The following is a 27,760-nucleotide window of genomic DNA, read 5'->3' on the forward strand; positions in this document are numbered from 1 at the left end:
TTTAGAAGAATTTTTACTTGTGAGATAGCAAAAGAAGCCTGGACGATCTTAGAAACAACTCATGAAGGAACTATGGCTGTAAAACTTTCGAAACTTCAGAGGTTGACTACTAGTTTTGAAACTCTACGTATGGAGGAGAATGAGACATTTGATGAGTTCTATGCAAAGCTGAGTGATATAGTCAACTCCAGTTTCAACCTAAGAGAGAAAATTCCTGAAAACTGAATTGTCCGTAAGATCCTTACGTCTCTTCCAGAAAGGTTTCAAGTGAAAGTTACAGCTATTGAGAAAAGTAAGAACATCGACTCTATGAAAGTTGAACAATTGGTAGGAAATCTACAAACATTTGAGTCCAGTCTTTCAAAACCGAGGAAGTCCAAAGGGATGGCCCTATCCACAATTGAATAAAATTTAGAGGAGTCTGATGATGAAAGTGATTTAGATGTTGAGATGTTGGCCATGTTTGTCAAAAAGTTTAATAAATTTTTTCGAAAGCCAAACAAGTTGAATGCTGAAAAACTTGAGAAAAGCAAAGCATTTGTGAAAAAGAAGAATTCTGTGAGTTCGAATACAGGTGTGAGCAACAACAATGTCAAATAGAAAAATAAGAATTCTGAGAATAAAATTCAATGTTTTGAATGTTCTGGTTTTGGACACATCGCACAAGAATGCCCTAATCGTCTTAAGAGGAAGGGTAAAGCTATGAAAGTTACTTAGGATGACTCAGATGAATCTGATGATGATTTTGAAAAAGATGAAGAAAACTTTGTAGCCTTTGTCTCTTCTCTACTTAATACTGACTCTATTGTTGATACCTATAGTTCAGATGATCAGAATATGTTACCAGTTGAGGAAGATGAATCTGAAATTCAAAAGGCATATAATGACTTGTACCTGGAGTCGTTTAAACTCAAGAAAAGCAATCTTATACTACTTCAACGACTCAAGGTAATCGAACTAGAAAGAAATCAATTTGAGGAGAAGTACAAATTGGAATTTGAACGTGTCAAAGACCTTTCTGAACAACTTGACAATGCAAAAAATAAGATGAAGGCTGATGAAATTGAACTAGAGCGATTGCAGAAGGAAGTGATATTTCTTAAAGGGAAGAACAAACTTAATGAGATATTAAAAGCTCAGATTTCTAGAAAAGACAGGTATGGTATTGGATACACTGGTAATTCAAATAATAATAAAACTGTCTTTGTTTCTGCAGGTATACAAAATGAAGAAAACCTGAGGTCATCAACCGCTTTTTCAAAACAATCCTGGATTAATGTCTCTAAACTGAAGTTCAATCAACAAACTAGTAACTCTTCAACGGCACCAAAGGTAAACCTTAGTCACACTCCTCAACAAAAGGTGAGTAAAAAAGGGTTTGTTCCAATATGCTTTTATTGCGGCATTCTAGGGCATATTCGACCCCATTGCAATTTTTTGCAAAATCCTGGAGGTGCTTTCATTTATGGGATGAAAACAAAGGCTATATGGGTCAAGAAAAGTGACTTGAAATGTTATATTATACATACTGCCTTGAAAGCTTTAAATTCTGACTTGTGATATTTAGACAGTGGCTGTTCAAGATATATGTCAAGCGACAAATCCTTATTTTCTAATCTCGAAGAACATGAAGGGGGAGTTGTGACATTTGGAGATGGTAACTCATCCAAGGTAATAGGTAAAAGAAAGGTAAGTACTCTAGGTGTTCCTATTCTTGAAAATGTTTTTTATGTTAAGGGCTTGAAAGTAAATCTACTAAGTATCAGTCAATTTTGTGATGAAGGTTATGAGGTAAAATTCTCCAAAAATGACATATGTGAATTTCTTCTTACACATTGTTTGATTTGTAAAACAAGAAAAGGGCTACCTACTCATGTGTGAAAGCCATCATTGCACATATATGTTTCAGTAAAAAAAATATAGGAAAAATTCCTGTTATGTTATGGAGAATAAGTCGAAAAGTGTAAAATTTTAATACTAAGTCGATTTGACTACTGTGTTGCATCATTGTTTATATAGGAAAGTTTGTTTAAGAAGATTGGTTCATGTTATCTATGCTCATCTTACATATGCATATCGTTATGATCAATCAAGATTAATTTAATTTTGAGTGATGCATTAGAATTGATTATAATATAATTTTGATGATTTGATTGATCTGTGTATGACTTATTTCATTTGATTGTCATATTCTATGTCTTGAATCTATTTTGAATTTATAGAAGTGCATCTCCAAAGTCTCTTGATCTTGATTGATTTCGTACGGTTTCGAGTTTTGATCACGTTAAAGTTAATATCTTGATGTTTCTTGTGCGATTGAACGTGATAACTTAGCATTTTCAAGTGGAAGATGGATTTCACTTAGGGTCTTCATGGTTTCTATAATTTTTGGATTTCTTGTTATTTTTTTTGTATGCTTTGGGCATATGTTGAATCTTACGACTTTTTTTCTTTTCTAGAATGCTTAAAAAAAGCTACAGTTACTAAGAAACCAAGGCCACCTTCGTCACCTACCTCGACTCCGTGTTGACGATTCTTCATCGTTAGTTCCCTCCGAGTTCCTAGTCTTTGGCATTCGTATCAAAAAGGGGGAGAGTGTCTAGGTGTCTAGGTGTGTAGGGGGAGTATGAGAATAGGGGGAGTTTATTAGAGTTTTTAAGAGTCTTTATAACCTTGCTTATAACTTTGCTTGGAGTAATTGTGAACTTTGTCTGCTTAAGTACTTTTGAACTTATACTCCATTCATAACTTGTGTTTGGATTGTTTATTCATTTCAAGTTATTTTCACTTGATCTTGGATTGGTATATGTTTCTTTGCAGGGATTGATGTGCAAAATATTCTAGACTTGTTGATTGCTCAGTTTGAAGTCTTTGTAATATCTTGTAACCTAGGTGTTTTGTCACAAATTGCCAAAGGGGGAGATTGTTAGGTTTTTATTTGTTGGCAATTGTGTACAAAATATTCTAAGTGTATTTTTTTATTTATATGAGCTTTACACAAGTCTAGAATATCTCTGGTTTGAAGAATTGCAAGATTATTGGAGAAAAGCTGTTGAGTTTCACACCGCGTTCACAAACGCGTTCGAACGCGGAATCTGCGTTCACACAGACAAAGAGCCGCGTTCACAAACGCGTTCGAACACGGGTACTACGTTCACACAAGCAGAGAGCCGCGTTCACAAACGCGTTCGAACGTGGGTACTACGTTCACACAGACAGAGAGCCGCATTCACAAACGTATTCGAACGCGGGTACTGCGTTCACATAGACCGAGAGCAGCGTTGACAAATGCGTTCGAACGCAACCTGAAGAATTCAAGCTGTCGCGTTCGAACGCACTTGGGCCCGTTCGAACGCACCTGAGATTAAGTCAGGCTGTTCGAACGCACCCGGTCCGCGTTCAAACGCACCTATGAAGTTTCCAATTTATTAGATTTTCATGAGTACGAATAAGACTTGGATTTGGCTCTATCTTGGAGATCATATATAAGGATTGTGTTGCCCTAACTCTAGGGTGGTTGAAGAAATATTATTAAAGGAGACTTCTTGAGGCTACATCGGTTCTTCAACTAACAAGGTTCCACTCATCTACAAGAATTTAATCTTTCGTCTTAAGGGCTATCTAGACGAAAGATCAATCTCGAAGGCTACCGAGACTGGACTTCAATCACAAGAAGTAGTAAATCGTGGGTTCTAGCGATCAAGACTGAGAGGAACAAAGATTTTTGGATCAACGGGTTATTTTGTGAGTCAGTCTTGTAACTGCTACTATCATAGTGATTGGTTTTGATCCGAGTTCGGATCCGTGATTTTTTTCCCGTTTTTGGTTTTTCCACGTTAAAATCTTGGCGTTCATCTCTACTTTCGTTTTTAATATTTTTTCCGACTTTTACTTAAGCGAACGAACGATATTATTGCCTAAAGGTTAGATACATACATGTGTCTAGGGGTTTTTTCAACTTCTTTTGCAACCCAAGGTTGTTGCTGGCATAGATGACCGACCATATCCAGGTATGCCCTGTTATGGTCGTAATAACCATGTGGAAGGCATATTAGGAGGCCGCCACCGTTTCTACCCATCCTAAGGTGTTCTTCCATAAAACAATAATCCTGCCTGAGCTGCCCACCGTCGGGACAGCAAACCATTTCCAGCATCTACCTAACGGTTTGGCGACAATCTTCGCCGCATTCCAATCTGCATGAGTTTCAAGCAAGATGAGGATGTCTAGTTTATGACTTCTATTCAAATCTCTGCATCGATCCAACACTTCCTTTTTGAGTGCCCTCTATGATTCCGAGAAAAGGCTTTAAACATTGGCAACTACTAATAAAGGAGTGGGCAAACTCAGTTGAGTCTTCCCCACTTGGGGGCGGAAGAGCGCGTCTCCCCTTCGTGTTGTCCATTGCCCTCGTCTTTCGCTTCCATGGCGATTACCTCGTGCTGGTGTCTCACCACACTAACCACCAGCGCCAAGTGATTCTGGGTGACATCGACTCCATGACTGCCTCCTTCAGTCCAGTTGGAGATAGCATGGGTGCTAGAGACGACAAGAGTGCTAGTTTGAGTGACCTTACTGCCTCCACATGCGCCCTAGATGGGTTAATATCCTTCTCCGATGCTGGTCCCTCGCTTGCTGAGGCCAAGCCATCCTGCATGAGCTCCGGTGGGTACATTTCGTTCCCATGCTGTTTGGCCTTGTTCGTTCTGACATAAGGTGATCTCGTTGCTCATCAACTGCTTGAGCCTGGCCGGAAGGACAGCCCATTAATTACAGCAGTGCCAGATTCAAGAGTAGGTACCTCCTCGGTGTGTCCTGACTTTGGCGTGTCCATAGGTTTCCCCACCCCTCCCGAATGGAGCTTCGAGCTAGATGATGTTGGTATGTTGATTTGACCCATGCTCCCCCGGTCCAGGCTACCGGACTGGCTCACGCCATGCCCTGGTTTCTCTTGGGTGTCACCTCTCTTTCCTTTGGCCTTGTCCTTGTCTGATAAGGTCGTATCCGTTGCCGTTTGAGGGTCATCCACTTTCGTTTTTCCTTTGCCCACGTCTAGTAAGGCAGTAGAAGGCCTTCTGCCCTACTGGTTAGCGTGTTGACCATGGGCCTGACATTGTCCTCCGTGTGTATTATCATATTCTTCCATGACCATAGGCTTCTTCGCATAAGCTCCTCCTGCTCTAGTGCCTGGTTTGCTCTTCCCATTGTCTGTCGCGATGGGACGGGTATGGTTCCCTATTGCATGCTGGTTTCTTCTGAGGTTTGAGTTCCTCCATGGTGTGGCGTTCCCAAGTTGCCTTTTCGGCCTCGCGTGACTGTATCTTGATTCACCTTGGGTCCGTTCTCACCTTTTCAATTTGGCCCCCATCCTCCGGTTTCTCCTGTTCTTCTTGCTCAGTGCATGGTGTTGTATTAGGGCCTTCATGCATATGAGCATCTTGGTCAGCGGCTTGGCACCTTGTCGCTGAGTGGCCTATACGTCCGCATAGATAGCAGAATAGTGGGATGTTTTCGTATATGACTCTTTGGTCCACCTGATCCGATTTCAGTCCCAGCCAAACTGCTGATTTGAGCAGCTCTTTGAGGTTAACCTCCACACACACTCGCGCAAATCGGCTCCTGGTGTGATCTAACGTTGTTTCGTCCACCCTAAGTGGTTTGCCAAAATATGCCGCCACCAGAATAAGAGCTTCGAGCTCCCAGTACTCTTTCGGGAGGTTGTACAGTTGGATGCATACCGGTGCGGTTGCGAAAGCATCCGACGTCGATCTGAAGTTGTTTCGCCACGGTATCCTATTCAACACCATGCCTTGGATCGTCCACGGCCCATTGGTGAGTGCATAGCTCATATCTTCCTCCTCAAATCTAAATACGTAGAAGCCGTCTTCCATGTCTGATACTGAGAACCCCTCAATGCCATTCCAAAGGGTAGCAAGGATACTTTTTAGTCTTGCCAGAGGGATGCCTCGGCTGAGGAAACGCCCGAAAATGGAGCGTTTCCATCGTTCCCTACATCCTGCCAAGACTTCCGGTGGTAGTATTATGCAATCCTTAGTTTGAGCTCTCAGCTTTTCTAAGATGTCCTCTCGGATCTTCCCGTATCCTCCTCGCCGCTGTGGCCCAACTGCCACAGACGCCCAAGACCGTTGGGTGGTGGCCGATGGATAGTTCTTCTCCCTAGTTGGCTCAGGCTCTGAGACTTTGGATGCTGACGCTCTTCTTAGATGAACATCTTCCCCACCCTGAGGGATGGGTGGGTCTTTCCCCTCTTCGTCACTCATCTCACTTTGTTTTTTTTCGTCAATATATCAATCCTTCATAGGATCAACTCAACAACTTCTTGAGATGGTATGTTTTTATTTTAGGCCCATACATGAGAAAAGTTTGATGCAGACTGTTTTTCAGCTTTTCAGTAATCCTGATACAGCCTCCAACATTTAAAAGCTTTTCAATTCAATACATCCTGATACAGCCCCCAAACATTTATAATCTTTTAGAATGTGGCCACTAAGATGTTGTAGTAGATATAGATTGCTTAAAATCAGTCAAAAAGTTAAAATATTTTTCTAGCGGAGTCCATTAAACTCACCAGTATTGGTTGTGAAATACAACAAGATCGGTTGGCACAGGCTTCCCATCATCATTTCTATTCCATCTGTAGAAAGCATGAGTTCTGTTTTTCAATTCTAATGTAGAATGTCCATAACTGGCCTCTCTAAATGCAGAGTAGTCTGGTTGCGGGTCAGAGAACCTATCAATTAGGATGAAAAGAATGTGATTATATGCAGGTATAGAATTAACTGAGAAACATTGAAAGGTTTTCTTCTGCAAACTTCCTTTACCGCAAAGCAAGAGCTTCTTGATTGCCTCCATCACCAACGATTACATAAATAGGAGCAGATTTATCATGTACAGGATAAGGGTTACTAGATGTTATATCGTAGTTGACGTTGGAGCAGATTTGTGGCTCATCATAAAACCATCAAACTTCTTATACCATTGCCGAGGTGCTTGCTTCAATCCATACAAACTCTTCATTAGTTTACAAACCAAGTTTTCTTTGCCCTTATGAACAAAACCTTGGGGTTGCTCCATGTAGATCTCCTCCTTTAAATCACCATGACGAAAAACGGTTTTGACATCTAATTGCTCCAATTCTAAGTCTAGGCATGCAACAAGACTTAGAATAATCAGGATAGAAGACATTTTAACAACCGGTGAAATTTTTTCATTAAAGTCAATACCTTTCCGTTGCTCAAAGCCTTTGACAACTAGTCGTGCCTTGAACTTGACTTGATTATCACTTTCATTCTTCAATCGGAACACCAATTTATTCTTCAAAGCTTTTCGGCCCTTTGGTAGCTTCACCAAATCATATGTCTTAATTTTATGCAAAGAATCAATCTCCTCTTGCATAGCCCTTTGCCATTTGTCCTTTTGTTCATACATATTTGCTTCTTGAAATATTTCTATCTCTCCAACATCATTAAGCATCACATACTCATTAGAAGAGTATTTTCTTGGTGGTTGTGAGACCCTTATAGATCTTCTAACTTGTAGTATCGGTGGAGGTTGATTTTGAGAAGATTGCTCATGTGTAGGTTCTCCTTGTTGGCTAGAATCTTCAAGAGGATTTTCACCAAACATTTCATGTTCATCTTCTTGAATATCTCCCCTTCATCATGAATCACCAAAAGAGAAATAGGCCTCAAATCAATAAGTTCACCTTCACTAGGTTGTGACTTCTCAACCTTGTCAACATCTTTAATAGTTTGGTCTTCAAAAAACACAACATCTCAGCTTCTAACTAACTTCTTAGTTTTTGGATCCCAAAGACGATAACCAAACTCTTCACCTCCATAACCCAAGAAGATACTTGGCCTTGACTTGTTATCAAGTTTACTTCTTTGACCTTTTGGAACATGAACAAAAACTTTGCACCCAAATACCTTCAAGTGCTTGAAAGAGGCATCTTTACTGGTCCACACCTTTTCCGGATAATCACCATTCAAAGGCTTGGAAGGAGACCGATTGATCAAATAGCATGCGGTCCGCATTGCCTCTCCCCAAAATGATCTTGATAATTTGGCATGTGATAACATACGCCTCACTTTTTCACAAATAGTGCGATTGATCCGCTCCGCTACACCATTATGTTGAGGAGTATCGCTTTCCGTCTTCTCATATCGGATACCATGCTCCTTGCAATAGATTTCAAATGGACCTCTATATTCTCCACCATTGTCCGTCCGAATACATTTCAAACGCTTTCTGATTTCCCTTTCAACTTTCGCATAAAAGTACTTGAAAATGCCAAATACTTCATTCTTGTGCTTCATTGTATATGCCCACACCTTTCTAGAAGCATCATCTACAAAAGTGACAAAGTAAAATATACCACCCATAGATTGTTTTCTCATGGGCTCATATACATCAGAATGCACTAACTCCAATAAATCATGCTTTCTACTAGAAGTATATGAAAATGAAATTCTACTTTGCTTTCCAATAATACAATGAGAACACCGATTTAATGGCATACCTTTGATATTGGAAATGAGTGCTTTCTTTGCAAGTACTTGGAGGCCTCACTTGCTCATATGACCAAGTTATTTATGCCATAGATCCATAGATGTCTCTTTCTCTATGGTATTAATTTACCCATTGTACACCCTAGTTTGAGTCCAGTAAAGTGAACAATATTTTCTCCCCCTTGCTAAGATAAGTGCACCGTTGAGTAGCTTCCAATTTCCATTAACAAACCAATTTTCAAAACCATCATCGTCAAATTTGTCGGTGGAGATTAAATTCAAACGAAGATCCGGAATATGCCTCACATCCTTAAGTACTAGCTTATTGCCTAAACTAGTCTTAAGATGTATATCACCCAAGCCCATAATTTTTGCAACTCCATTGTTGCCTATCTTCATAAAACCAAAGTCTCCCATCTTGTAAGAAATGAAGAAATCCAACCTTGGAGTAGCATGACATGAGGCTCCACTATCAATAGTCCAATCCAAGTCTTGGTTTGCAATGGCAACACAAGTTTCGTCACAAGCAGATAATATCATCAATTCTTTATCCAAAATCGCGGTGGTATCATTATCCTCTTGTTTGCTTTCACTTTTCTTTTCATTCTTTTTTCGTGGAAACTTACAATCTCTCTTTATGTGGTCGGGTCTATCACAATTGCAACAATGTATATCTTTTCTTGACTTGGATCTACCTTTAGATTTATCACAATTATGAGAAAAATGACTTTTGCTCCTCCCTCTATTTTTCGAAACACAAACTTGTGAATGTGAAGAATCTATATTCTTCTTTCTTGTTTTATTCTCAAGCAAACTAGCTTTCACCATGTTCATTGTCACTACTCCGTTCAATGTCGTTGTTATGAGAGTAACCACCAATGTTTCATAACTTTTCGGAAGAGAACTTAAGAGTATAAGTGCTCGGAATTCATCATCCCATACCATCTTCATGGTTGCAAGCTCATTCACTAAACTCTGCATTTCATTCAAGTGATCCGCCATTGGTGTGCCCTCCTTGTACTTCAAATTAACAAACTTCTTTGAAAAATCCCCTAGACACACGTATGTATCTAAACACTAGGCAATGATATCACTCGTTCGCTTAAGTAAAAGTCTGAAAAAATATTAAGAACGAAAGCAGAGATGAACGCCAAGATTTTAACGTGGAAAAACCTAAAACGAGAAAAAACCACGGATCCAAACTCGGATCAAAACCAATCACTATGATAATAGCAGTTACAAGACTGACTCACAAAACAACCCGTCGATCCAAACGACTTTGTTCCTCTCAGTCTTGATCGCTAGAACCCACGATTCACTGCTTCTTGTGATTGAAGTCCAATTTTCGTAGCCCTCGAGATTGATCTTTCGTCTAGATAGCCCTTAAGACGAAAGATTAATATTTGTAGATGAGAAGAACCTTGTTCGTTGAAGAACCGATGTAGCCTCAAGAAGTCTCCTTCAATAATGTTCTTCTACTACCCTAAAGTTAGGGTTTCACAATCCTTATATATGATCTTCAAGATAGAGCCAAATCTGAGTCTTATCCGTACTCACGAAAATCCAATAAATTGCAAACTTCATAGGTGCGTTCGAACGGGCCCGGGTGCGTTCGAACGGGCCCAAGTGCGTTCCAACGCAATAGCTTGAATTCTTCAGGTTGCGTTCGAACGCGTTTGTGAACGCTGCTCTCGGTTTGTGTGAACGCAGTGCCCGCGTTCGAACGCGTTTGTGAACGCGGCTCTCTGTCTGTGTGAACGCAGTGCCCGCGTTCGAACGCGCTTGTGAACGCAGTGCTCGCATTCGAACGGGCTTGTGAACGCGGTTCTCTGTCTGTGTGAACGCAGATTTCGCGTTCGAACGCATTTGAGAACGCGGTGAGAACGCGACGGCTTTTCTCCAATGACTTTGCAATTCTTCACACCAGTGATATTTTAGACTTGTGTAAAGCTCATATACATGTAAAAAATACACTTAGAATATTTTGTACACACTTGCCAACAATTAAAAAACCTAACATTCTTAAAGACATAAAGTTTGTTATTTGCACTTTTCCTCTCATACAAGTCTTATAGCTTTTTCCATAATGTGCTAGCCGATGTCTCATTCTCCATATGATGGTAGACATTATCCTCCAACCACTGCCGAATGAAACCAACACATTGCCGGTTCAAGAGCTTCCACTTATCTTCTGACATATCCTTTGGCTTAGCATCATCTTCCAATGTAACATGCATTTCTTTGCAATAAAGTAAGTCTAGCATCTTGCCTTTTCATGTCCTCCAATTGGCACTATTTAAGCTCATCATTTTACTTGTATTTACTTCTATAGCTCTCTAGGGAATTTTGTCAAACACCTTATGTGCACCAACCAAGGCTCTGGTACCACTTATTGGAAAGGAGCTCTTTTTCCCACTCAAGAGATCTATGACAATGAAAACTTAAAATTGATGCCAATTAAGAAAGATATGCAATTAACAACACCGAGCACCAAAGAAAGCTAAAACACCGAATTTATGTGTAAAACCTTTCTCAAAAGGAAAATTCATGGAGCGTGAAATTGAATCCACTATCAAAAGAATTGGTACAAAAAAGATTACCACAACAAGTCTCTCAAAGTCACAAGAATGTCATCCACAAGAAACCAATAACCCTAGCTTCAAATTAATAAGTTTAGAGAACACCTCAAGTAGAGAAACCCAAACCTTTTTAAAACAAGAACACTCTTGTAGATGTGAAGAAGAAAATCTTTGTACCTTGATCCCAACCAAAAAATCCTTTAGTTGTAAATTCTTATTGTATGTAGAGAAAAAAATCTCTTTTTCTCTTGTCTTCTCTTTTTCACTAGGTGGCATGAGCAAAAGTACCCCTTAACAAAAGTCTTACTCAACCAATTATTAGCCAAGTAAATCGGCTCATTGGGCTAGCCCAAACCAACTTGGTTAAATAAACCCAACAAGCATAAGATGCATCTTTTTAGTGGAAAGTAAAATCAGCATATCTACTTAAAGATATGGTTGAGGAAATCACCGATCTCTCATAGGCATGGACATGGCCTGCAAAGATGATGTCAACTTTATACTGTACAAACCAACTCTCAAAAGCAGCTCTCAGGCTTTCACCCTCCATATAGTGTGCTTCATTGCTGTTGTAAAGCGGCGCATGCATGAGCACGATTAGCCATGGTGTCTTCTCCCTGTCCACTCGTTGCAGTTCCCTCAGAAGCCAATGCCATTGAGGAGTGTATTTAACTAATTCCAAGTTACCTGCCACATTCAGTGCATGGATGAAGAAAGTTCGGAGAAAAACAACTTGAAAGAAATCATATGATGACAGCATGATGTAAGAGAATGCACGAATAAAATCATGTCGTAGTAATCTTTTAGCGTCTCCAGGTGTACCAAGCTCCCACTAATGCAGGGTCTGTGGCAAAGGAAGAATATATGCAATCTTGCCTCTATTACTCGAGAGAGTGGTTACACGGCTTGAGACATTACCACTTGACAGACTGAAACAGGAAAAGAACTAAATATGATCTCAACTAGCATACAACCCCGTCAAAGATCAGCACAGTTACAAGGCAAGAAGATTCTCAAGTTTATCCTCACAGTGCACTGACTTCCACAAGCTAACTCCTGTTTGGGCTTGAATTTATCTAAAACAAAAGATTTTTGTAGCTTCATTCTCTTCCAATTAAGCTTGAAAAGACAAGATTATCGAACTCAAGGGTTCAAGAAATACAAGAGAGCTAATAGCTGTTACTGTACTACTAAAGTAGACAAGTCCCCGCGACCTTGTTGATTTATTGCAGCCTGGTTGACTCCAGAAACTTTTATCTACAGATAATAAATACATTTAAGCATAACCAAGTAAGACACTGTTAGCAACCACATTATATAAATGCTCAATAGAAAAAGATTAGAATAATAAGGTGAACATTACCAAAAGGAGAAGATAACTTGAGAGCACAATGATAGCATTGCATACCACAGTGGAGAACTGCTCTTCGAAGCCATATAAGGCGTTGTGTATCTATAAATATTGTTTGAAAGTAGAAACTTCTCCCTAACTTCACACTTGTTTTATTTGCCAACATGATAAAATACGCCACGCTTCCATGTGGAATGTCGTAGTTGCTCCTCGTTCTTGATGACCATGGAAAAATGTCTCTTTAAATTTCATTGTAATCTTACTAAAAGCCTAGGACATTGCCTTAAATTAGTTGTGATTGATCGATTTTTAAAGTATGCGACCTTTACACTAGATTTGCTATACTACATCACTAAGGAAGTAGCTAGTTTCTTTCTAAGTCATGTGGCCAACTATTGGGGAGTTCTATAAAACATCGTAAGCAATGGGGATCCCCAATTCTTAGGTCAATTTAGGATAGAGTTGTTCTAGCTCTTATGGTCAAAACTCTACTTTTCCATAAGCTGTCATCCCTAAACTTATGGCCAAACTGAAAAAATGGATACTCTTCTTGATCAATATTTGTGGCATTTTATAAGTGCTAATTAGGGAGATTTGGTCAAATTACTTGACATTGTCCAATTCTCATACAACATGTTGTAAAGCTCTACATAAAAGAAAAAAAAACTTTTTCAAAATTATCACGAGACAATAATCTTCCATACCGCATAATTTGGTGGTTAACCACATATGCAGCAGTACTTCGACATATTATCTTGCCAAGGAGTGGCATCAAAATGTAAAGATTATAAAAATCTATCTTGAGAAGGTATCACAAAAGATATAAAAGTGAGCAGACAAGAATCAAAAGCCTCGAGATTTCAAAGAAAGGTGACTTAGTGATAGTGAAACTGCAACATTTTAGTGATGCCATTGCTTAAATTTTTTTTGCAAGGTGCATAAAGGATGTAACACCCAATAAAAAAAAACTAATGCACCTGTGCTAGCCACAATCCTTACCAAATTATCCTTCATTTTCTTTTTTTTCTTCTCTTGGCTCCACTTGTAATCACCCACATTTTCCCCTTTCTTCTTGTTGTGCCAAACCCATCGCTAGAGCATTGTAGGTGTGAGTAGACCCCTTTTCTTGAACCATCAATGAGTCCTCTTTCTCCTCCTCAAGATAATTTCACTTGGTTGCATGTAGTCTTCCAGCTTTTTTTGTGTGGTGTTTTGCCTTTTTTAGAGAGATTGTCTTGTGACCTCGTGTTCACCCTACACCTACTCGAAAAACTTTCCCTCAATGTCTTTGTGTCATAGGTGCCCTATCGCTGGTTTCTTAGGGTATTTGTATTGGTTTTTGTGTTATTTTCCTCTAGATGAAGCTATAGGTGCCTTTTCTTTAGAGCCCTCATGGCTTGCTTGGTTATAATAGAAATCTCCATGGTCGTTGACCATGGAGTGGATGTTCCCTTGCCTCAACCCTCTCGGCCTTGCGCATCCTTCCTTGACTAGTTGTTGGCAGCAGAGCTAGCCTCATATGTTGTTGGTGATGATTGTAAGTAACCACCTCCTTTATCTTCTCTTGGTTTGCCTCTCGCTAAGAGAGAGGAAGGGGGTAAGTTAAGCTTGGGTTGAGTCTTAACCTAACCCAGTTGCCTATGAGTGGGTTGCGGGCAACACAACCCAAGTTATGCCTAGGTTGGGCCTTGGGCCCTTGGTTGCAATTAACTTCAATATATTTGGCCTAAAATGAGACTCTTGCATGAGAGACCAGATTTGACACAAGATGAAGGGCACGAAAAAAAATTGGGGTCTTCAAATTCAACGTGCGATCATCAAGCCACCAATGGAGCCAACATATTATTTTGGGCCTAAGGCTAGACCAAGTGGATTTATTTGTTATCTTTCATCTTAAGTCGCTATGTATAGTTGTGACCATATTAGATCAATGCATTAAATATTAATTATCAAGAATTATAATCTACTCACAATAATTGTTATAAGTCAACTTTATTTTTGCATAGTAGTGAATTGGTATAATTGGTCCTAATGGCACCTAAGACCGGCAATACTAATATCGTTGTTATTTGGATTATAAATAGAAGAGTTTATAGTGTATCCACCTAATCTCATAAGACATTGGCGCTTATTTATGTTTTAGTTCTATATAAGTATTATTCTTATGTATGGTTACTTTCATAACTTTGGTAGATTCACCACTGTACGAGAAAGATCTTAGAGCATGAGGTTTAGATAATTGAGGAGTGCATGCAACTGTAAGTCAGGCAAATGAATCCTTCGTAGTCTAGGAGTAGTATGGACACTATAGTTATAATATATTTTATGGGTTTGTGGTACTCAAGTCATGCATGTACATATGCTTATTTAATATTCAACATAACTACATTTTATTGTTTCATTTTGCATGATAACATTTTGTTACTTCATTTATAATAGCTACAATGATCATTTACTCGCTCAGTCTAGACTCGGGGCAGAGCATATATCTAATATCAATATTTATATCGGCCAAAAGTCGCTAGGTCCGTGTGGCTAACATCGTGTACGCTAGTTTGAGCTAATGTGAATACTATCAAATGTTGAGATTAGACACTTATTGATCTTAAATTATAACAAAGAAATAGATTTCTTTTCCTTTCTCTATTTTTTGCAAATTCCCCTTGAAAAAAGAAAACCTAATTTTCTTTTTATAATGCTTCATATGGGCCCCACTTCAATCTACTAATAGGAAATCTATAACAGGACTTGGCTAAGTCCTATATGGAACGAGCCAAAACCCAACAGTTTTCTCTATTTGTTACACTTTAAATATCGAAGAAAAACTACTAGTTTTCATATTGTTGAGTTTTGAGGAAGGAGCAAGGCAATAACACTATCTCGGACGTCGGCTTGTGCGAGTCATTCTGAAAGAACATGTTGGGTGTGCATTTCCACAAAGCATACAAACGAAAGACGATAAGGGGGAGCGAGGCTTCCTAAAGATAGGTAGAAGTAGAGCTAGCTATTCTTTTTGTTCTACACTTCCAGTTGTAAGGAAGAAGAGGGAACATAGTTTCTAGAATGACAGTGAGATTGGTAGTTGCTGGATGGTTCGCATCGAGATTGGTAGTTGCTGGATGGTTCGCATCGAGCATCAATAGTAACCTGATGACTTCCCTCATATCCTATGTTAAAAGGACCAATCCAAGAGGCAGCTTGGCCTTCAGGCAGAACTGAAAAGGCTACATAATGCTTTTCCTAGGATCCCTTGTATTCTTATATCTGATAGATATGAAAGGAATGATTAAGATCCGGTAACATGGAAAACTTGGGTGGCCAGTTTCCCTCTTGAGCCTTCCTATGGAAACTTTTCTCGAATAGTGTCCCAACCCATGAATACCTTTATGGACTGAGATGTGGGCCTAATGATAACTGTGAGATGTGTGGCTTGTTCCCTGAAACAGGGACGCATCAATTTTACATGTGTCATTTTGCACTTGAGGTTTGGGCTTGTCTGGCTGAGCTGATCAAGACAGAAAGGTACAAGGCTTGGTCGTTGAATCGGAATGGATCACACACAAGTGGAATATGGACCCGAGGACTAATAGTATGATTAAGGCTACTATCACGGCCACGATTTGGGGAAATTTGAAAGGAACAAAATTTCAGAATTTTCCAAGATAAAAATCAAGGGCAAAAGTGGTGGTAAGGAGGGCACTTGTGCTAGATCAAGAATATATGAAGAAGCCTGACGGTGTGAGTCGACCGAAAAACATTACCATAAAGGTGCGATGGGAACCTCCTCCTTTGGGCTGGGTGAAAATTATTGATGGGTCCTTCAAAGAGAGAATATTAGGAAGGTGTCTGGTTCACCATCAGAGATGAAAAAGGTGAATTCCTACAAGCAACGGTAGTTCTGACGATTAGAGATTCAGCTAACTATTATGAGGCTTGGGCCATGCAGGCGGGCCTGAGAAAAGCCTATGGAAAGTGGGATAGCTGGTTGTGGAGTCTGATGCTGTTACCTTGATAAGAATATTCAGAGGGGAGGACAGTGGCCCATGGCAGTTAAAAGGGATAATCCAAAATTGTTACTCAGTTTTGTCATCATTTAGAAAGATTAAATTCCTTCATACATATAGAGAATGAAACATGGCAGTAGATTGGTTATCTAAGGGAGGAAATCTGCTACCAAATCTATTTGGGGTAGGACTAATAAGCTGCCCCCGGAGCTAGACTCCATTTTTGTTTCAGATAGGATGGGCATTAAATGGGTCCACAGCCTTGGATGGCCTAGCTGTTGGAAAAATAAGAGCGTGATGTAACCATTAGCTGAGATATCAGCTCATTTTCAATCAAAAAAACATGGAAAACTTGTAAGGACTTATGTTGCATTATTTGTTTGGATTCTTCCTCATCTATTTTTAGATTTAGTTCTTTTACATTCTTTTGCATTATTTGTTTGAAGGTTTTAACCAAGAAATATGATTTCATGACAAAAATCCAAATGACCACCAACTCCTAATGTTGAATATGGGATGTCAGGGAAATCTGGCCCATTGGCCCATCAGACCTTGCGTGGGCTGATAGTTCTTGGCTCCTTGAGCTAGCTTGTTGTCAAGCAATTCTCACGCCTTACTCATGGCTGTCATTGGCATCATGTTTTGGCTTGTATGGATGCACCGTAGCAATATTGTATACAACTCGTTCCGTGAACCTCCAATGATAGTGTAGAAAAGAATGCTCGTCCTTGCATAAGAATGTTATGAGATCTTGGCTCCACTGAACACTAGGCCTTCTACCCCTTCTAGGCTCATCCGCTGGGAACCCCCTCTATTTGGTTTTCTCAAACTAAACATCGATGCCTCTTTTTCGAGTCCCAACGAATCCAATAGGGCAAGCTTCATGCTGCGCACCTCACTTGGTTCCCCAATTAGCGCGACAGTCGGTATTGCGTCTATCATTCCACTTTGGCTATTGAAGCAATCGGCCACTAGGAGGCCCTCCTTTACATCCGTCAATGGGGATCTCCCACCTAATTATTGAAATCAACACCTTACTATTCATGAATATTTTGAAGGGTCAAATTCGGCTCTGTGGACCGCTACTGCGATCATTGATGACTGTTTATATTTGTTATCTTCTTTTTCTTTTTCATTCATCAACCATATATAGTTAACTAATCAGCTGACTAGCTCACAAATTATGGTAGAAATATAGTTCTTAGTTGCACTTGGGAGGGCTAATTAATCCACTTCTTTTCTCAAGAAAAAAAAGGATATAAAGTGTTAGGTGGAGATTGTGCTGGTCGGCTTGTATCCGGTGCACTTGACTATGTTAGGAGAAGGTGCTAGAAAATTCAAGAGAAGATTGATCTTTTGATACTTAACACAAGATAAAGTGGATAAAAATTTTAAACTTTTCTTACTTCACTTACTTGGCATAAAATAAAATCACACACACACACATATATAGTAGTAGTTTACATGATTCTTAGTTATACTATATAACTCTTTGATTTCTAACTTCTAAAGAACTCAAAAGATTGCTATAATTCAAAGGCATAAAGAAGGCTAAGAATCATCTCAAAACCAAAGTACCAATGTTAAATATTTTTTTAATTCTACACTAGCCAATTAATCTAATTGACTAGTCAAATGGGCTAACTTAATATTTCAACATTTTCCTCTTAAACTAGACCATTTTCATGCTGAGCTTTTTCTTCAATTTGGTGAAAGTATCCATCTTGGGAGCTTTGGTGAATATGTCTGCTAATTGATTTTAAGTATTGCAATACTTAATCTCGATTTCATCATCTTTGACCAAATCTCGAATAAAATGATATTTAACTTGAATATGTTTGCTTCTACCATAGAAGATTGAGTTCTTTGTAAGTGCAATTTTTAATTTGTTATTATAAAATATATTTGTGCCTTTTATTATAGAGGATCCAATACCTCGGTGACGATAACAACAGTTGCAGATAGAGATGAAAACGGATCAGATACGGATCGGATAGTGCTTAACCCATATCTATATTCATATTTTGTATCCAGATACGGATTCAGATATGGATATTGGGCGGATATTAAAATTTAAAACCATATCATAACTAAATGAATACGGATCAGATAGTTTTCGAATAGAAGATTGGATTTTAAACGAATGTGGATCGAATTTTAAACGAATTATAACCTTTCTTTTGGAGACAATTAACACAAAATATTAAGAGTTAAAAAAATTCGCATGTCAAATACATGTAAATTTAGCAAAACCGATCCTTATAGATCATATAGACCACATTATTAGTAACAATATCAATATTCAATATTTAAATAACTATAAATTATAAATTATTCAAAAAATACACAGGTAAATGGATATCCGATATCCATATCTGTATTCGAAAAATTATCCGACCCATATCCTTATCCGTATTGAGTTTTTACCTGTATTCAAATCCATATTTGAGATTTTTTCAAAAAATTTATTTGTATCTAAATCCGTATTAGGGTAGGAAGTAAATTATTCCGAATTCGATCCTAATTGGGTTGGATAACGGGTTGGGTCGGAGTTAATCTGACCCGTTTTCACCTCTAGCTGTAAATGATTATTATAAAAGCTGAGGAGGGGATCTATATGAAGAATATCACAAGATAGGGATCCAAGGAAGAACCATGCAACTAAATTTTCTAAAGATCAACTACAAATTGGATCTACCATGTTGAACAATTTATTGCATACCAAGGAACACCGGAGACCCACAAGGTCCTATTGGCCTCTTTCCACTTAAAAAGACGGTCATCTATTGGTACCATGCGACACAATGAGTGTGTCCATTTTAGTTTGGCACAAATTCGTGGAACCCTAATGCGTGTAGTTTAGCCCGTCATTATGAAGATTTCTAGGTAGTCCTCACTAAACTAACCCAGAAGACTATGGTTCGAGCCTACCAGGAGGAGTTCGAGCACGTTTACAATTGAGTTGGGGGCTGGTCAGACTTAGCCTTGAAGAGCATTTCAACATCGGCTTCGGCGTGATATTCAAGTCGAGGTCAAGGCCGCATGATAGTTTACACTCCTAAAGGCATTTTCTACCACACAAATATTAAAGAAGATTCGAGAGTTCCGGATCTTGACAAAAACACATTGGACCACTGCGGACTCAAGGTCTTAACCTCAACCATGAGTAGTGTTCTTAGTACGTCGCACTCTACTGTGTCTTGATTTTAGCCGAGACTAGCAGTAACCTCTATTAAATCAAGGGTATCCTAGCTGCCTCACTCCTTTGCAGGCTGAGGAGTGACGATCTTAGGAGCTATCATTCTACTACAATGAGCAATATGTGATGGATTGAAGTGCGCGAAGGTTTTTGTCACGCCCCAATCTAGGAATATGATGGCTGCGAATCTCTAAGATAAAACCTTGAGAAAACAAGGAAACCCAAATAGTAATCAAATTCTAAAATAGATTGAACAATGAAAATCCTCCACATTAGGAGTTTATGAATTAGTTCTAGTTATTTAGATTTTTTATTTATGTCAGATTAGTATTTGTTGAACCTTATGAATGATCTAGGTATTATTTTAGTTAGATTAGTTTTTTGAATTATTTCTGTTAATTTTGCTTCCTTTGGCTTCATGTCTCTTGAGATTGTTTTCTCGGGTTATGTCATGTCTCTAGGCAAGGTGCGATAGTTCCAATAGCAATCTTGTTCTCTTATTTTCGTTTTCGTATAGAGCTTATTTGGTTGCGGAATAAAGAAAAAATGGAATTGGAATAAAATGAGGACTTATTCTGGAATATAGAAATTTTTTTTTTCCAATTCTAACTTGGTGTTTGGTTGTAAAAGGGGGAATAAGTATTGGAATAAAAATATGGGATAAAACAATTTTTGGTTGTGATAGTTGGAATAAGGGAAACATATGATCGGATTGACCTTATTGTCTTTTCTTTGTTGAATATAAATGCATATTTGCTATTTTATTATTTCTTCTTCTTATTTGAGAAAAAGATAAGAAATGAGTTTAAAATTAAATATAAATTATAAAATGAGAACAAAGTTGGAAGATAATAATAAGAAAACCCTCTCAAGCAAGGAAAATATAAAATGGATCTGACCCAAAAACAAAAACAGTGTGTTTTGGTGCAAATTACCCTTGTTATAGTTTTACTTGGTATATCTGATGATAAATATTTTTGATCTAGAATTTGAAAAAAATACTTTTTTTATTATCTTAAAATGTGAAGACAATAAAAAATTCTAACTAATCATAATATTTAAATTTAAAGTTTAAATATTCAGAAAAAAGATACTAAAGTATATTTAACATTTGATGCTAAGTAATTAAACTAAAAACACTATAGTAAACATTTGATGCTAAGTAATTAAACATATCTAATAAGTAATTAAACAATAATGTAGTAAAACAAGTGATTAAATAATAAACAGTAATTAGACAGATCAGAAACTTCAAACATTACATTAAAAAGATCTTTTGTCTGCCTTTTTCTTCTTCTTCTTCTTCAGATGGTCACCTTCGATCCTTCAGGCACCTCTTCTCCTAAGTTCTTTCACAAGAAAGAAATGGAAACAACAAATGCATTGAACTTATCTCTGCAGCCTTCTTCTCCATGTCAATATCTTCTCTCATATCTTCATTCTCTAACCTGCAAAAAGAATCATAATAATCGAATCTTTTCCATAAAGCAAGATATATCACATAGAAGATCTACAATACCCACTTGGCAGATTTATCAAAGAAAAAGAATTTCAACTGAAATCTACACCAAGAAAAGAGGGATTTTGCACCGAAATCAACAAGACCAAACAAAGAAAGAGACAACAATAATATAAATAAACAAGAAGACACATTGAAGAATTGACCCCCCGTTACTTCAAGTGGTAACCATTCTTATCATTTGAAGTTATTGTTCAGAAACATTAGGCATATAGAAAGTATGGTCTTGATTAAGATTTAAACGATAAGTGATTACTATTGCATTCTTCTTACAGAAGTTTAGCAGGACATCATCGCTGAAGCAGTTACTCCATCAGTGACTAGAACACAAAATGAAGCTAATGGATCTAATGTGACAGAGGAGACCTCTTTTGATGAAGCTACCAAAATGGACTCCAAAGAACTCTCATATATTATTATAAATGGTAATATTCTCTCAGTTTGAAGCTAATATCTAGATAACCAAGCTAAATTACTAAATGAGGTCCAGTACCTGAAGTAGCTCAATATTTCCAAGCTGCACTGGAATTAGACCATCAATGCCCGGGGCTGAGGTCGGAGAGATCGTCCGAAGACCCTCTAATCCACCGGAATCCAAGCCCCCCGACGAAATCGTTCGAAGAGGAGTTAAAATAGGTGACGTCCGGGGGCTCGCAAATCTAGGACGGGAACTCTCCGGTGAGATTGTTGTAGGAGTCGAATCCCACGAGATTGGAGCAGTTTCCCATCGAGTTGGGGACGGGGCCGGAGAGATCGCTGTGCGCGAGCAAGACGAACCGGGTCTTGGCCTTGTAGAGGGAGTCGACGGCGATCTCCCTGCGGCAGATGAAGGACATGGTGTGGAAGGAGGGGAGGAGCTCGCCGAGGGTGGTGTTGACGGAGCAAGAAGGGAATCGATCTTGTAGCCGATGAAGGGGACGAGGGGTTCGTCGTCGTCGGAGAAGAGTGGGAGTGGGAGTGGGAGGCGGCTACAAGTGAAGTGAGGGTGTGGAACGAGCCAAAACCCAACAGTTTCCTCTATTTGTCACACTTAAATATCGAGGAAAAACTACTAGTTTCCCTATCATGGAGTTACGAGGAAGGAGCAGGGCCACTCAATGGCCGCTTTATTCAACGACACTATCCTTGACGTCGGCTTGTACGAGTGGTTCTGATGAAAGAACGTATTTGCTGCGCATTTGCACAAAGCGTACAAACGGGAGACGGCAAGCCGGAACTGGGCTTCCTAAAGATAAGATAGAAGGAGAGCTAGCTATTCTCTTTGTTCTACTCCTCCTGTTGTAAGGAAGGAGGAGGAACAGAGCTTCTACAATGACGGTGAGCTTGGTAGTCGGTGGATGGTTAGAGTCGAGCATCGTTAGTAACCTCGTCACTTCCCTCCTATTCTATGTTACAGAGGACCAGTCCAAGAGGCAGCTCAGCCTTAAGGCAGAGCTGAAAAGGCTAGAGAAGGCCCTTCCCAAGATCCAAGCAGTGATGGACGTGGTCGATAGCGGCCATATCAAGGAGGAGAACCCAGAGCTGGCGCGTTGGTTGTGGCAGTTTAGAGATGCGGTTAACGAGGCAGAGGACTTCATAGATGAGATGGACTACTACCAACTGGAAGAAGAAATCAAGGGGAAGAAGAGCAAGGTTAGTCATGCTGCCTCCCGCCTCAAAACTATTTTTCAGCGTGCCGTGCGTAAGGATACCACTTTAGAAAGGTTGAAGAATATAGTTAAGGGATTAGATGAGGTTGCAGCTGATGTAGGGCATTTTGTTCATTTGGTGGGCAAATTAAAGCACAAGCAACCTTCGAACACGAGTAACCGTGATACTAGTTCCCTTTTACCTGTTGAACACAAAGTGGTTGGGCGAGATGATGAGAAAGACAACTTAATAAACAAATTGCTAAGTTTCAGTTCTGCATCTGTTAGGAGGAATTTTTCCATTCTACCTATAGTTGGGGTTGGAGGGATTGGGAAGACTACTCTTGCACAATTTGTATACAACGACGAGAGAATAGAGAAGCACTTTTGGCCGAGGATATGGGTGTGTGTCTCTAATAATTTTGATGTTCTCTCACTTACAAAGAAGATTTATGAAAGTTTAAAGCTTCATCAAAATCATACCATCAATAATCTTGATTTGCTTCAACGGGAGATTTTAGAAAGTTTGAAGTCGAAAAAAATTCTGCTTGTGTTGGATGATGTCTGGAATGATGATGATAGAGAAAGTTGGGGTAAGTTACTAGCACCTTTTAGTTCAGTAGAGCGTGGAAGCATGGTCTTGTTAACAACACGAATGGAAAATATTACAAAGATGATGACAGGTACCATGGAACCTATATTCTTGAGGGGTTTGAGTGAAGAAAATTACTGGGATTTCTTTAAGAACTGTGCATTTGGTGGTGAGGACCCCAAGAATTATAACAAATTGCAAGACATTGGAAAAAAAATTGTAGAAAAGTTAAAAGGGTCCCCCTTAGCTGCGAAGACTGTGGGAGGGATATTGAGGAACAATTTAGATGATGAGCACTGGGAAGATATCTTAAATAGTGAAATTTGGGAACTAGAACAAAGCCAGAATGACATAATGCCAGCTCTGAGACTAAGTTATCAGCATCTCTCTTCACACTTGAAGCCTTGCTTTAGGTTTTGTAGCATATTTCATCAAGATTATGAGTTTGATAAGGAGCAAATTATCTACATGTGGATGGCTCTAGGTCTGGTTCGGAAGCCTATGAAAGGAAATAGACGACCAGAGGATATAGGACATGAGTACTTCGATGATCTGGTGAAAAAATCATTTTTTGATTGTAAAAAAACGAGTTACGCAAGAGAGCACTATGTTATGCATGATCTACTCCACGAGCTTGCAAAATTTGTTTCCCAGGGTGAATGCTTTAGAATTGATGAGAGCTCTGGGCCCAAAAGTATACCTACAAGTATTCGTCACTTATCAATCAGTAATTCTGTTGCTCTTCCTATACCTGAGATCATCAAACTCAAAAACTTGCGCACACTTTTGATAAATTCAGATTCCAGTGAAGATGACATTCTTAAGGTGCTCAAAGGTCTGAAACGCCTGTGCATATTGGTAGTGAGAAATTTTAATATCATTGATGACTGTATTAGTAGCCTAATACACCTCCGCTACTTAGCTAATCATGATATTTCTCATGTCCCTAAATCAGTGAATAAGCTTTACCACCTCCGGTTCTTGTATTATCATGAAAGTTTCTACCGTCATTTCTCAGATTTACCAGCAGATTCAATCGACAACCTTATTAACCTTAGAATCCTAAGTACTCCGAATACTCGGTGCGGCAAAACATCTGGTATAGGGAGACTAACCTCACTTCAGATTTTGAAGAAGTTCGTTGTTGCAGCGAATGGGAATAACTTTTTGGAGTTGAAAAACTTGCGAGAGCTCCGTGAACTAGGTATTGAGAGCCTCAAAAACGTATCAAGGGTTGAAGATATCTTTGAAGCCAATTTGAAGGAAAAAGAGCACATCCAAACACTGACTTTAAAGTGGACTGAGGGATATGATAATTGTAGTAGAAGCCCTAAGTTTGATGAGCGGGTACTTGACACCGTTGAACCACATTCCAATCTCAAGAAATTGATAATAGAATATTATATGGGCCGCAGGAGTCCACATTGGATGTCTCTTCAATCTCTATCAAAGTTAGTATCTATTAAACTTTGCAAATGCGATGGATGGGAAGACCTATCACCTATTGGACAGCTACCCTACCTTGAGTCTCTACATATATCTGGCATGGATTCGTTAAAGTTGATTGGCAGTGCACCCGACAGGGAAACCGAGGTTTGCGTTTTCCCATCGCTGAAAGAGCTAAGAATTGAAAACATGCCGGCACTAGAAGAGTTTTACGGAGGAGCGACCCAATGGCTTCCATATTTGAAAGCTCTAGATGTTTTTTATTGCCCCAAGCTGAGAGTGTTTCCTAATCTGCCTTGTGGCTTAAGTAAATTGTCTATTAACAATGTGAGTTGGGTTACTCTTCCACAACTGTGGCACGACCAGGTAGAGGAATCATCGTTATCATCATCTCTTTCCTTACTGGAAATCTACTCTTGTGGAGACCTCGTGTCCTTAGCCGAGGGTTTGTTGCTGCATCCTCAGCTTTTTACATCTCTCGTGGAGTTGTTGATCCAGAACTGTGGTGAGTTGACACATTTACCTATTGGAGGATTCGGGAAATTCACCTCTCTCAAGGAACTCATGGTAACGGGTTGTCCGAAACTGCGGAACGACTCAACATCAGGAAGGTTCCTTCCTTCGTCGCTGCACACCCTTGTTATACAGCATTGCGATGCACTGGATCCATTACCTAACAAAGCTCCGCAAGACCTCGACATTCTCACTAGAGTGATTATCGTTGGCTGTGCAAACATCAAATCCCTTCCCTCGGCAGAAGTGCTTGGAAGATGGAAAGCTCTAGACCATTTGTCGATTAAGGATTGCTCACAGCTAGAATCCCTAGGGGGTCTGCAAGCACTCCCATCCCTCAAGTATTTGGAAGTGAAGAAATGCCCCAGTTTAGTTGCAGATGCTTCATCATCATTGTCAACGTCTCTAGCGGAACACCCCTCTTCCTCAACTTCCTTAATATTGGACGCGATTCGCATCGACGATCCCTCGCTGTTATGCACTGTGCCATTGAAAAGCATCTCCGCCCGAAATCTGCATCTTGAATGTTGTATTGGAATCCGATCCTCAGCACTAGAAGAATGGGCGTTGAAGAACCGCACCTCGCTGCAAGCGCTATATATAAGAGAAGTATCCTCTTGGCAGTTCCTGCTTGAAGAACAGCAAAGCCTCTCTTGTCTCCTAGTTCTACGGGTATACCACTCCAGAGAGCTCCAGTCACTGCCAAAACTTCCATCATCGCTAAAAGAACTGCGGTTACATGATTGTTCCCCAGAGTTGGTAGAGAGGTGCCTACGACATTCCGGTCCGGATTGGCCCAAGATTCAACACATCCCTGATGTACAAATAGGCAGTTACAACAAGAAGAAATTAGCAACTATTACTCTAGAAGAACACAATTGCCAAATCCGGGTATGAGTTCTTTCACCGTCCCCTTAATATTTAATTCCTCGGGATATAACAATGAATTTCCCGTTCGTCCGTCCTTATATTTACATTTCTCAATTGTCTGTTCTTTTTATATATCCAATGAAACTTTTCGGTGCCTTTATAGCATTCCCTGTAGTCTAGTGCACCAAGATGTGCCCATTCTTCTTAAATTTTTAGTTAGTTAAATTCGTATAGGCAAGATCGTAGTACGTTCTCTCTCATTAACTATTTTCCTGGTTGGTCATTTTAGATTACTGACAAACATGTTACACATTAGGTGTTTCAGTAACATCAATACTACTTGGATTTTTCTGTTTGGTCAATAACCAGTTTGCAATTCAGAAATGATGTGGCAAATTTTAATTTCGAGTTCACATTTCAGATTAGTCTTGTGAGAACTTTATGAGATTCACATGTTTTTCCGAAAAATAGAAACTTACTTATAGTTGATGTCAATAATTCAACTAATCACGACGATGCCTCTTCATCCTTATATTTGTTGAAATAAAAGTGGATTTTTTTATGATCCTATTCCAAAGAATTGTACAATTCCTACCGTGTTTATACGGTGATGACACTACAGGATAGATCCATATCAAATGATTTGCTTCTTTGTTTTAATTAGGTTTGAAAAACCGATATTGATTATTGCTCTATATAGATTTCAATCTTTTTGAAGGTTTTAAACAAGAAGTGTGATTTCATGACAAAAACCCAAAAGACCATCAACTCATGATGTTGAAAAGATAAGAAGTGTTAAGCAGAGATTGTGGTGATCAGCTTGTATCTGGTGCACTTGGCTAGATAGAAATAGTAAAAATTTTCAATTTCCCAACAAGAAGGGACATGTCGAGCTTCTACATCAGATTAATATTAATACTATGTTACTTTGCTGGGCAGGAATGAAGAACGCAGACGCTCTAGAGCAGAGGAAGCCGATAATTCAATGAAAGAAGAACCAGAAGAAATGATTCTGCTGATCTCTGGATTTTTTTTTTTTCTTCCATCCTGATTGCTTATGTGTAGTTTTTGTTGTCTTAGTTTTGATGGTGATACTCTTTTGCTTGGTTTATTTTGTTCAGTCTTATGGTGAAATGATGTGATATTGTTGTTTTGGATGTTGAATTTATTTGGTGTGGGGTTATAATGTTTATGTTTTTCCTTTAGAAAAAAAATAAACTCCTGATGTTGAACAGGAGTGACGAAACTGTACCGATCCATTTTCATGTAGTGGTTTTGTGGAATTTTTCAAGTTAATTAATTGTAAGTCTTCCGAGAAGATCAAAGCAAGAGTGAAATGATTATTGCATACCTTGTTATTCAACATCTCCGAGTGGCACATTTCAAGTTGTATTAAAGATAATACGAGTGAGAAATTTGATACTTGTATTTACGCTCTTCCAGATTCACGATGATTTTCAGAAGTAAAACCATCGTCGTCTTTATATCTGATATCATTGTCAATCTTGCAACTGGTAAATGCTTCTTTTA

General features: G+C 39.0%; 2 protein-coding genes across 3 annotated transcripts in view; one reads left to right on the forward strand and one right to left on the reverse strand.

The window, feature by feature from the left end:
- The window catches only part of LOC140767654 (phosphoenolpyruvate phosphatase-like), a 32,278-nt gene extending 20,410 nt beyond the window's left edge, over positions 1-11,868 (reverse strand). Inside the window, exon 1 of the mRNA XM_073107649.1 lies at positions 11,560-11,868. Within this exon, the coding sequence (XP_072963750.1) occupies positions 11,560-11,868 (309 nt within the window). The remainder of the gene's footprint in view (positions 1-11,559) is intronic.
- Positions 11,869-22,366: 10,498 nt separating this feature from the next.
- On the forward strand, positions 22,367-27,559 carry LOC140767795 (putative disease resistance protein RGA1). Of its 2 annotated transcripts, XM_073107838.1 has the most exons (3): positions 22,372-22,498; positions 22,578-26,251; positions 27,170-27,559. In XM_073107838.1, exons 2-3 carry the CDS (start codon positions 22,658-22,660, stop codon positions 27,173-27,175), a joined length of 3,600 nt encoding a protein of 1,199 aa, XP_072963939.1. In that variant the 5' UTR covers positions 22,372-22,498; positions 22,578-22,657; the 3' UTR covers positions 27,176-27,559. The 2 variants fall into 2 exon arrangements, with proteins under 2 accessions (XP_072963938.1, XP_072963939.1); XM_073107837.1 differs by having other exon boundaries at positions 22,367-26,251.
- Positions 27,560-27,760: the final 201 nt, after the last annotated feature.

Source organism: Typha angustifolia, chromosome 9 (genome assembly GCF_048772165.1).
Source record: "Typha angustifolia cultivar Huaian chromosome 9, ASM4877216v1, whole genome shotgun sequence".
Taxonomy (NCBI): Eukaryota; Viridiplantae; Streptophyta; class Magnoliopsida; order Poales; family Typhaceae; genus Typha; species Typha angustifolia.